This window comes from Mesocricetus auratus, unplaced genomic scaffold, assembly GCF_017639785.1.
Source record: "Mesocricetus auratus isolate SY011 unplaced genomic scaffold, BCM_Maur_2.0 Super-Scaffold_100676, whole genome shotgun sequence".
In the NCBI taxonomy this organism is placed as follows: Eukaryota; Metazoa; Chordata; class Mammalia; order Rodentia; family Cricetidae; genus Mesocricetus; species Mesocricetus auratus.
The window spans coordinates 122,411,479-122,424,082 of record NW_024429266.1 but is presented as its reverse complement, the minus strand read 5'-3'; the positions used below and the strand labels follow the sequence as shown (position 1 = coordinate 122,424,082).

At 41.4% G+C, this 12,604-nt stretch overlaps 1 protein-coding gene across 1 annotated transcript in view; it reads left to right on the top strand.

Annotated features, from left to right (window-relative positions):
• Gprin3 (GPRIN family member 3) overlaps window positions 1-10,679 on the top strand; it is a 75,810-nt gene extending 65,131 nt beyond the window's left edge. Inside the window, exon 2 of the mRNA XM_005076053.4 lies at window positions 403-10,679. Coding sequence (XP_005076110.1) covers window positions 512-2,788 — 2,277 coding nt within the window. The 5' untranslated portion in view covers window positions 403-511 and the 3' untranslated portion in view covers window positions 2,789-10,679. The remainder of the gene's footprint in view (window positions 1-402) is intronic.
• Window positions 10,680-12,604: the final 1,925 nt, after the last annotated feature.

The following is a 12,604-nucleotide window of genomic DNA, read 5'->3' as shown; positions in this document are numbered from 1 at the left end:
TGTTGTGTGTGGTGTGTGTGTGTGGTTGTGTGTGTGTGTGTGGTTTTGTTGTCATTTGCTTGTTTGTCATTCCTATCGAAGGAACCTGTGTCATCTGCATCTCATTCTAGGAGCTGCTCTGCTGCTGAGCTACCCCCCAATCCTTTACACATCTTTTAAGAGGATCTCACTCCCTTGCCCGGGCTTTCCTGCCACTTGCATTCTAGCCTGAGCAGGCCTTGAACTTGTGACTCTCCTGCATTTGTCTTCTGAGATCTGGGAAGGCAGACCTGTACCACCAGTCTACTTTCAAGCAGAGAAGTTTTAATGAACTTATGTGATCTTACAAAAGTGGCAGTTCAGATTTTATTTCCTCCTGAAAAGGTATGCCATATTAATGATGGTGTTTGCTTGATTCCCTAGGCCAGTTCACCAGAGGACTCGTCCCTATGTCTTCCCCCTGAGTTCTGACTACTTTCCAGTGGAAAACAGACGTGAGACAGGCACTGGAGTGCTCTTGGAGAGAAGTCCCATGGGGACTGTACCTGACCCTCTGAGAGTGACGAAGGCCTCCATGGTGGCAGCTTCTGGGAAAGAAGAGGGTCGAGGAGAGCTGCAGAGTATCTCCCCACAACAGGCTCAGCCAGAGAAGAATGCTAGTGGCCTTGGCAACACCCCTGCTGAACTCAGCCTCAGGCTCAGTGCAGCTGCTGAGGCCCTGATGCAAGCATGTGTGCATGAGACCAGCCAGCAAGACATGGCCGCGCCTGTTCTACATGAGGCGGCACCAGTGTCCCACACACACAGCACTCCCGATGACCCCCAGCTGCAAGGAAGCCAGGAGCTGGCAGCTCCAGGCCCAGATCCTACTGCAGAAGGGGAACTTACACCTGCACCATGTTTAATGCCAGCCGTCCAGCTCACTCACCATGCCACCCGAGGTGACCCGCCAGATACTAGCACCTCTCTGGTACCTGAAGATTCCTTGGTGAAGTCAAAGGCAAACTCAAACAGTGGCAAACCTGAGAAGTCAAATTGTTGCAGCAGCAGAAATGAAGTACTCTGTGATTTTCCTTCTCCAGAAAATATGCAGGGGATTGTGCAGGCTTCAGACCCGGCAAGGGGGGTTCCCTCATCCCCTTCTGCTGACAGACCTGATGGGGAAGGGCAAAAAGTCAACAGTAATACCACAGTAGGGCCCAAGGAACCTCTAGCAAGAGGAGGATGCTCAGGGAACAATCAGCCCTCTGCCACCGCCTTGGACACCACAGGTGAAGGGTCTGAAAAGCTTCCCGCAGACCCCCTGGCCAGCGGAGACTCCACATGCTCTCCAGATGCAAAGAAGGTACCGCTGCCAGTGCAGAGTCCCGTGTCAAGGTTCAAAGAAGCCAGTACCATGACCTGCCAAGCTGAAAGGGAGACTAAGGAGGTCCCTGGAAGGGCTTGGCAAGATGCGGAGGTGCAGGCAGTGGCAAGCGTGGAGAGCAGGTCCGTCTCTACTAGCCCCAGCATCCTCCCCGCATCCTTAAAGGAAACTCCTGTTCCTGAGCAGGAGAACGGGCAAGAGCAGCTACGTGTAGTGTGCCATGGTGAAAGCCGTGGAGGCCACTCACTGGAACTCTCTAACAGCATGATAGACTCCCAGGAGTCAAGGCAGTACGTTGCCTTTGTGCCACAGGTGCACATCCAGCCAGCTGCTGCCACTCCGGCAGCTTCCCAAGGGGGATGCCAACCGGAAAACCAACCGGGGAAAGCCTTTAAACCCTCACTGATGGCCTCCAGTCAAAACCATGCTACAGTGGGTGATGGCCAGTCTTCATCAAGCAAAGAAACAACCTCCAGGCAGCTTACAGGTACTAATCCTGGCTCCCAGAAAGGCAGCCCCATTGGCCAGACTTCCCTCATTGCTGGAGGTCAAGCTGAGATAAGCCACGGGTTAGGGAACTCTGAACCCAGGCCACCTGAATTTGTAGTGAAAACTACAAATGACCACAAAGCAGAACCAGACTGCAAACTACCTGACTCGCGCGGAGGTGCCAGTACAGATGACCAGCTGGAGAGCTTGAACCCCAGCGATAACAGGAGGGTAAAGGACGGGAAGCCCGCTTCTCCTCCTATTGTCAAAGGACACGCACCTGGAACCACCTGCACCCTGGATGCCAAAACCCTACTACTAAATCCTAAACCTCAAGAAAGTGAAGGGACAGGATCAGAGGCCAACCTTGCACCCTCCCCAGGGAGGAAGAGCCAGCAGAACACCATGGAAGAGCACAGACAGGCCAAGACAGCCACGAGTCTCAGCCTGCCATCCGATGACACAGGCGAATCTAGCCCAGGATCTGGCAAGAGGACCCCTTCTCGCTCGGTCAAGGCCAGCCCACGCAGGGCCAGCCGGGTGAGCGAGTTCCTGAAGGAGCTCAACGTGACGGCAGCTGCTGCCCAGGTGGGGCTCACACCTGGAGAAAAGAAGAAACAGATGGGTGCAGACTCCAAGCTGCACCTGAAACAGTCCAAGCGAGTCAGGGATGTAGTGTGGGATGACCAGGGCATGACCTGGGAAGTGTATGGTGCTTCCTTGGACCCAGAGTCCTTGGGAATTGCCATCCAGAACCATTTACAAAGACAAATTAAGGAACACGAGAAGCTAGTTAAAACACAAAGTGGCCAGACTCGAAGATCTATTTCCTCAGATTCCTCTTCAAGTAAGAAGCTCAAAGGGAGACAGCAGGGCGTTCTGCAGTCCATGCTGCAAAACTTCCGGCGCCCCAACTGCTGTGTTCGCCCTGCCCCGTCTTCTGTGTTGGACTGAAAGGAAGCAGCGCCGCTGTATGGGTTGTGGTATTCCTTCTGTCTATCCCTGTCAAACCTTAAGAGTTTGGGTTTCTGTTTTGTTTGGGGTTTGTTGTCACTGTTGTTTTCTTAAGAGACCTAGGAGTAAAAGCAACTATTAAGTTTAAGATTTATCTATTACTAACTATCCAGTCCTACATAAAAAAAATGCCATTTCCCATTGACAGAACACAAGAAGTGAAACAAAGCTAGGAGATGGTCCGCACCCCTAATTCAGAAGAAATAATCCTCACTGAGGTTTTTTGTTTTTTTTTTAAACACGTAATTGTTTATACAGATACATTTTCACTACACATGCGCCATTTGGTATTATCACCTCAGTCTATTGCAGAGTGGTATTGCCACTAAAATATCTGCTTTACATTAAAACTAGCAAAAACCACTATTAGCAACACTGTGATGACTTCTTACGAAGTAAGGATGCTAGCACCACGAAGGTTTAAGTAGTTCATAAGAACCTCAATATGAAAAACTGAAACAAATTCGATTCATTCCTGGGACAAATAAGATGAAATGAAAGTAATCAAAAGCACTTACTAACAAATATGATTTGGCTATAATCATCTGAAGCTAACCTGTTTTTTATGTGAACAAGTTCTAGCTAGAAAACTTAGCTACGCCTCCAAGTATGAGTACTGCCTGTACCAAACAGGAATTTAAATCTGTACGTTTTTCTGCACTGAAAGCGAAGTGTGCCTCTGTGCTTCTGAGCAAATTAAAGTGGTATTTTCTCACAGTACACGAAGTGTCCACGACTAGAGTCATGAAATGAAGGATAACAGTAAATTTTGAATTGTAAATTCATCCTCTGGTAACAGTTTCTGCTTCCTCAAATGTACAACCTGGATTCCTTCAAGATTTATCTTTTTCTTTTGTTTCGTTTTTTTTTTTTTTTTGTTTTTTCAAAACAGGGTTTCTCTGTGTAGCTTTGGAGCCTGTCCTGGTACTTGCTCTGTAGACGAGGCTAGCCTCTGCCTCCCAAGAGCTGGGATTAAAGGCATGTACCACAACCGCCAGGCTCAGATTATCACTTTTAAGAGACATACTTCAGAGATCTTCATGAAATCTTGAGCTTGGGTGGCCATGTTCTCTCACTGGTTTCTACTGAAGGATAAACATGGGTCATGGGAACATCCTTGGGGCCCTGAGCTGGGTTAAGAGCAACAGCTTGCACATTGGGGTTGTATGCAGACCAGGCATTCGGGGAAGACCTTCCTTTTGGCATTCATCATCTCTAGCCAGTGCTGACCTGAAGGTCGCTGTTAATACACTCAACTAAATGTGAAAGAAAGAGCAACCGCTAACTGCTTTTGCCGAAATCACTCCTCATGAGGCTCAAGTATCAATGGTATACCCAAATATCTATTTTGGCTTTTTCAAATTATTTCTAATTTGTAGATCATAAACATGAAAATTATACCTGAGCTCTGAAACTGTTGCATTTGATTTCTAAGAAAGCAATGTAACTGTGTATGTGACTGCATAAGTAGGCCATGGTGACAGCACTCTCTGAGTTGGAGGATGATAATTACAGTGTTATACTTGGAACTTACAATGAATTTTTTAATAAGGCACATTTTCAGTTTCTTACCAATTGGCCTCTATTAAGAATGCCTTATAAAGTAGAAATCACTGCCAAATTACTGATCAAATTACTATATTAATGGTTGGAGATTTAGCCTAAAACTCTCTTTTAGTGTAAGTACTCATTTGTCTCAGATGCCTTTGCTGGAACTTGATCTGTCTCCCATCTTGCACACACTGGGGCCTTCTGTCACCTGTCAGCACTCACACTGTGCATACCCTGCATACCCAGGAGCAGCTGTCCCCAGGGCCCACTCCAGATGGCGGGCCCTAGCAATCCTTTGCTGTGAAGTGCTACAACAGGAAAGAAGAAAGAATTCTGATCAGCAATAGTGTTTGTGGGTTTAGAGGAAGCATAGCTGCCTAGACAGATCAATGAAGCCGAGGACTGGGAGAGCTGTAGGCATCTCTGTCCCAGATTCAGTCAATCAAAGCTGCTCGGTTGGGTGTTACAGTTGCGCCTCTCTAATCCAAACCTTAAGAAGAAATATTTGATTAATAAGTTTGGTTTTCTTTGGTACTAGAACTAACTTCATAATTTCTACAAGACTGAAAAAAAATCACAAAATGATAAAAAGAGGTTTTGTTCTTTGTTCATTTTGAATCTTATAGAATTGAAGGCTTTTAGAAACAGCAGTGGAAATGCCTTACCAAATGGATACATGAAGCTGGGAACCTGTTTGGGTGTTTATATCATGGTACCTACCTGTAGACACTCTCATAGTAAAATCCTATGTAAAGATTTTCCTTCCTGTAGGTCCATGATGTAACATTTGACCTTCAGGACATCACTGGGACCCCTTGCCTTCTTTATCCAGGGAGGCACGTGGTGGCTTTCCTGGCACCCTCATCATCGCTTGCTGTGCCTGCCTTTTCTGTGTAGCATACACTAGTTTGGGAGTTATTTGTGTCAGCCATTAATTTTTTCACATGTCATTTAGACCTTCCTAATATATCTCAGATTTTGAAATAGAGATAGTAAATGTTTTATTAAAGAAAGAAAGAGAAAATATTTCCTGCATCAGTAATAAAGGAAGTGAGAACTCAGGGTCTAGCAGTCCATTCAACATTTTCAATGCAAAAATGCTAATTAATAAATACTGTGATTATTCTGTTTCTGTGACTGTGAGACAAACACCCCAACTTCCACTATAATTTGCTTATTCAATGATTTTATAACAACATCTGTTTGAATTAGTGGGTTTTGATGCCGTGACCATCTGATCAACCCTTCATTTTGAATCAGTGACATTAGATAAGCATTATATTATGTCAAAGTTAACCAGAAACCCGTTCATGTGTATGTATGTCCAAAATGAAATAGTTGTAAAACAGATTCGTGTTTTCCTACCTTGACCAGCTCAGCTATGTAGAATGTGATTTGATCTTTGATAGATTTTTATTCTTAGAAATCATCTGATACACATCATTTTGGATATCTGTATTCCCTGTGTTGTAGATTAAATATAAAACTGAAGTAAGTTGGACTGAATGTGCATGTAAAACATTAAGGTGCAGAGGTTGGACTTTGTAAGCAAATCCTTAACCAGAGGTAGCTATCTCAAAGTAGAAAGATAAACATAAGGAAACTGTCATTTGATTGGATCTGAGAGACTTGGGATTTTGCTGTTCCCAGTTGGTTCGTTTTGCTTCCTTTTGGGATCCTCCGGCATCTGGGCATGGTATATATACCACATCAAAAGTAGAACACAATGGTATTTCAGCTCTTATTTGTAGGGGATGTGTGAGAGTGTTCCCTTAATGTCACTTGCCAGCCATTTTTGTATTCACTCTTTACATTTACTGCAAATATGTGAGAAATCACCGTCTCCTTTCACTTCTCCAGTGAAAGTGTTTTTAAAAGGTCCCCTTCTAGTGCCACGTAATTCCCCATATTTCTTGTCTACTTTTTTAGATAAGTACAAAGAAAACAATGTATTAGAATAACACCTATGTATAGGTTTATGTGCTTTTATTGAACACTGGCCTGCCATTTTCTGTAGACTCAGATTTACTAATTATCTACAGTGCTGCCATGGAGATGAGGATGTCTACTTTCTCCTGCTTTATTCTAAGTGGTGTATGAGAAATAAGCTTAAAAACTCCCCAGTGTTGTGACATGGTGGAACTCTGAAGGATCTTAAGTGAGCTGATGTCATTGACACTACCACTGCTTTGTCTACGTGACGAATCAGAAGTCTTGTTTCTGTCCCCGTCAGTACCTACTGTGTCACATTTCTAACCCAGCATGTCATTTCTGTTAGCCCTGTGGCTTGTGTGTGGCCTCTTTGGTTGGTTCTTTCCAAATGCAGGTCACCTGCTGCCCCCTGGCAAATGAAACTGCAGTCTGTGAATCTCCTGCTGTCCTTAGGACTCTACCCTATCCTAACAAAATTCTACAACTGATGAGTGATTGTAAAAGTTATCTGTGCACACACATAGGCTTATGAATAACTATGTAATTTTGAACAGTTTTGCAAAAATAGCTTTGTACATATTGAAGCAGTTTTCCATGAACTTTATCTTCCTTTTGGAAGAAAAAGTATTTTCTTTGGCTACGAAAATCAAATAAGTTTGATTTTCAATGACCAAGAAAATAAGTGAAGAACTGAGGTGGAGCGTTTATGTCTCACAATGATATCTGCAAGAGGTCTTTATTGCTGTGTTTAACGCTGAACACTCACCAGCTCAGCTACTCACTTGCCACAACCAAATAACCTCTCTCAAAGCAAACTCAGTACATCTGTAAATGTGTGTCTGTATAAACACACAGCAGACAATCCTGAAGACACTTCTGCTGTTAGGAAAATCAAGATGACAATAATTATAAAGGACACCGAAATAAGTGCAGACTCTGTGAGATGGTGGTGGGGTCCCAGAATGGTGCAACAAGATGCTATTTCTGCATCTGTTTCCTCAGACCCAGGTATCTCAGAAGCCAATTTGAGAATAAAGACTGTTGACTGTGAAACTAAAGCTGAGCAATACTGTGCCAAAAAGAGGCAGTTGTACCAGCAAGTGCACCAGCACATATTATATAACTATAGTTTGCTCTGCGAAGATGGACTAACTCAGGATATGTGGAGGGACAACTTCTGCTTTCTGCTGGAAAGCCTGGCTCAGTGCTTCACATGTGGAAGCAGCACACCCATGACCAGGAGCAGAGATAAGCTTGCATCTCTGTCTCGTGTCAGCCATGACAGAAGAGGAACCACTGAAAGTCTTGCTGGCCTCAAACTCAAATCAGCTGCAACCAGAACCTTTGTCAAATAAAAGGACTGAATTTACAGGAATTTCTCTTCCTGGACACTAGAATGCCATATGCAATTCACTTAAGTGGATATAGTGGTTTGCTGTACTTAGCAGTGTAAAGCAGGCTCCCAAAAGTGCAGAAACGTGACCCCTTCTCGCAAAAGGAACATCAAATAATGCCTTACAGAGAAAGTTCTAGATGATGTCTGAGTACTAATGACTCATCAAGTGTCTTTCTGGGTTCAAGTTCAAAATTAATTGGCTGCAAAGTATTAGGAATTAAGTCACGTATTGTGCACTTCAGGAAAAGACAGTGATGATCAACTAACAAAATGATAATTATGATGAAATGTTCTCATGAATTACAATTGCTAGGGAAAAGTAAATGGGCGAAAATGTCTAACCTCTACATCTCTTCAACATGGAAAAGTCATCAGCCCCACCCTGGGGTGGGGCTAGAGAAAATTATAATTTGGGTTTATTTTGTTTTAACATTGCTGCTAGTATTAACTTTTGTTATTTTAAAAATGAACCTGTCTCCTAGGGGAGCACTTCTAAATATTAAATAGTTTCTGTCTGATGCATGTAGTGTATAATAGCTCTTTGTGAAGGTGGTATGTGGAGCAAACCACACCAGATGAGCATAAGGAGCTTGTCTGTGTCTGGAGGTACTCTTACTGATTGACTTTCTTTTTGGGCCTTGTCTCAGAGTAAGTCACTGTCTGCCATGTCTTAAAATAATATATTGTGGGATGGCAGGGTCCTAGTCCTGCATCTCAGTCCTTAAAAGGGAGGAATGACTACTAATGCTTGCTATTAGGGGATCTACAGGTACCTCCTATCAAGCATGGCAGAAGTCAAGTTGGCCTGAAAAGTCAAGAAAAACTCTCTGAGTAGCAATTCCTAAATCTCTATATTTACTCCTGCTGTACCAATGTGTGAAAAATATGTTGTGCATAATACTGTAGCTGGTTGTGGTATATCTATACATTCTGTAAGTGTGCAAAATCTGTGAGTGACTGTCACTTTTATGTGTAGAAAAAAAAGCATGCTATCACCCATTTAAAGGCTATTTCTTATTATGAGTTAGGCATATGCAGGAAAGTGAATAAATACAACAAAAGTGCTCATGTATGTTCAGTGACAGAATGTATCCTTTCAGTTGAAGGTCAGGAGGAACCAGGCTTGGTTTGTTTGTTTTTTTCTTTTGTTTTGTTTTGTTGTTTGTTTTTTGTTGTTGTTTTTGTTTGTTTTTTATCATCTACAAGAGTAGCCAGCATAATTACCACAAAGGCTGAATGGAGCGGTCTGTACATTGGCATGTTACTAAATATGCCAGAGCTAATTTCACATGCCATTAGTCACAAGTAAGGTCAGTTCTTTGACCACTGGGTTGATTTACATTCCTCACACATCCTCTGTGCTAAGTGTGTGACTGTATGTACATACCATGGGTGTGATTGTGTACATACCTTGTATGAATTACCTAAATTCTCTAAGCAGTTGCAGGAAAGCAAAATGAAGAAACAATTACTCAAAAGCCTCAAAAGGGCTAATCAATGTGTATTTTCATTTTCTACACATAAAATGTATATATAACCATATGTAAATAGCATATTCAAATAGATGTACACGCAAATACACTTATTCATACTACTACATTAGAATAAGTCATTAACAAATTAAAACAACTAATTTTTATGTGTAAGAAAGTCCAGCCTATTTAACATCTCACTGAGTCTGGCATCTAAACAGTTTCAGAGGATTAATGCTGTTTCCTAAATACAGAACTATATCTGGAAATGGCACACACTGGGGAAGACTACTTATATTTTGGAAGCTGAATTTGGACTTTACCAGCACGTATATTCACAGCCTGACAGAAAGATTACATTTTTTGTTGAAGTCTCTCTGAATGTCTCCAGTGTACATAATACTCAAAGTAGAGACAATCACGGGCCTTCTCTTGAGATTAGTGAAATGATGTGTACCCACACTGAAGAGAAATAAAAGTTCAAAGTGAAAATTAATTATAGGCCATGTTGATAGATAGGACAACATGAGCAATTGGGAGTTCCTTAAGAAAGACTTGGTGCTCTGCAGACTAATCCCAAGGCCAGTGTCATTAACCAGTTATTGACAGTGTTGTATGAAAACACCCAGCTTATTGGTTTTCATCAATGAATTGATCAAAGTTCTCTCATTTCTTCTCAAAGAAAATTCTTTGTTAAATAAAGATCAGAGACTGGCATTCTTAAAAGTAGTATCATTTGACCCTGACTCTGTGGCACTGAAAACTGTTAGCTAGTTGTTGGACTGACAATATGAACAGAAATATCAGAGTTGTCCCTTGATAGAGAATTATATTAGGAAAGCACAAATACAGCCACTTTTCACTAAAGGTTATGAATAACATTTGAACACACATTCATGGTTTGGAGAGTCTATGTACAGTCTTCACACCTTAGAGATGGGTAAGGCTAATCAATTGTAGAGACACTACATGGTGACTGCAGCTGCCTGGGTTTACCTGTGATAAAAATACAATTCCTGAAATCTTGATGTTCACCAGTGTTTGCTCTTACATTAAAGAAAATGTATGTACTCTTTAAAAATGTGTATCAGTTTAAATATCATCAAAAATCCTGTCAATGTGGCAGAATTATTGAGAAAGACCAAAATGAACTACCATATCCAATCACTGAACAAACACAATACTCATATTTCAAAGAATGAAAGTAGTTATGGCATCATGTCTTTCTACAAAGATAATTACATAGTTTGTTTAAGAAAGCTTGGACATGGTTCAGTAACCCTTCATTTACTGGATAAAGATGGAAGGTCATGTATATTCAAAGATAATGATTTCATAGACTCCAACCTTCATTTTGCATTTGTTTTAATTGGTTTTTAAAATACTGAGATTCAGCTGGCTAGCTACTTTTGTCCCTAATGGTTTTGAAATATGATTTTTTGCATCTCACTTCCCATAATAAATACAGTATGGAATATAATGTCCTATTCTAATGTTGTGTCTATTATAATCACTGTTTTGGAAATTGCTCTTATTCCAGTTATCTAGTCAGTTGATTTCTTGTCTGACACTTTTCTGCTAGGAATGTGCAGTAGAATCAAGAGTGTTAACCATGAAAAAGATGTCTTTTCCTTAGATTACATAGAATTCTTACTGAGTCAACAGTGCCTCTCGATTATCTTAAAAACAGGTTCTCTTGCATTTGATAGAGTGAGGTGGTGGGGAAAGAAAAGATGTCTGTGTGTTTATGTTCTTTTATTTTTCATGCGTGCATGTGTGTTCATGTGCACAAGCCTTTATAGAGAGGTGCAAAGCTTAGTGCTGCTGGAGCTGTAGGCATGGTGGTGAAAAGGACATCTAGATTGCCTCATATCCACACTTACTCCCAAGATCATCGCTGTGCACTTCCAAATTCTGTTTGCTCCTGAGTAGGTTATGGGATCCTGCCATCTTGATTCCCAGAAGGCAAAAAGATGATTAATGAAATGAACATTATAATTGTATCCCTTTTACTTCCTTAAATCTGTCTTCCTTTTATCAAAGTACTTTCAAAACAGTATAAGGTTTACAAGCTCAAACTTTACAAATAGGTTTGAATTTTCCATTAACTTTAAATCAGTCCTTCTTAGCCTGTGGGTCATGACCTGTTTGGGGTATTGCATATCAGATATTTACATTACAATTCATAATGGCAATAGTTATGAAGTAGCAATGAATTTTATGGTTGTGGATCGCCACAACATGAAGAACCATATTGAAAGGTCACAGAAGTATTTGTTTAAACAGTGATAGCTTTAAATTTTCCTGGAGTCATGCATTCTTTACAACTAACATGTACATCTAAACACATGCTGTCACATTGTCAAATGGTGCCTGGGGAAGTTATTACCCAGATCTTCTATGCTAAGACATTCTATCTTGACCCAGTTAAGCCTCAAACATCTCCATTCTAGTGGACATTGTCAGGCAGTGGTCAGAGGGTGACTACCCTAGATTTTTTGTCTTCTTGTGGGACTCTTCTGCCAACCATTCTCACCATCCCCATTTTTAGGTTTGGGAAACACACAGAGGAGGTTTGTTTAGGCATCATTTGGCTTAACTGGAGTAGTATTAAATAAAGCTTCCTCTTGTACAAGTAAAGCTGTTTGGGCAAAGGGTTGTGACACACTGTAGCATTCACAGTGAGATTTTTTTTGTAATCTTTATTTTTTACCTTTTTATTTTCTTTGGGTGGGCAGATGTGGAGGGATGAGGACATGAGTGAGATTGGGGTGGATGATGTGGAATTTACAAAGAATCAAAAAGTTAAAAATGAAGACAACAATGATTGTTTATGAAGAAATAATCATCCCTTTATAAACTTTTCAGGATGGCTTTCCCAGTACCATGCTATCTGGGTCTATTTGAGCTCTGTACTACACATCATAAACTTGGTGACTCATAAATGTGTTGTTCACATCCTGAAGCTAAGAGGTCCATCAGAAGAAAGTTAATTTGCTGTCTAGTGAGTGGCTCGTTTGACTCAAAGATATACTACTTCTCTGTATCCTAACATAAAAAAGTAGCAAGGAGTGTCAGGCTTCTTTTATAAATGTGACAAAAGTCCCATCAGTTCTTATGCCCTAATCACCTGACAAAGATGGCACTTCTGCCACCACGTTAGAAGATATGATTTCCACATGAATTTTTGATGGATAAATGCAATCAGACAACAGAAGAAACTTTATATTTTTTATTTTCTATTCAGTAGTGTTTGTGCCATGTATGCAGTGCCTGCAGAGGCCAGAAGAGGTTATCCAACTGACCAGAACTAGAGTTACAGATGGTCATGAGCTCCCCTGTGGCATGTGGAATCTTGGGATCAAACACAGATCCTCTAGAAGAGCAGCAAGTGCTCTTAACCAT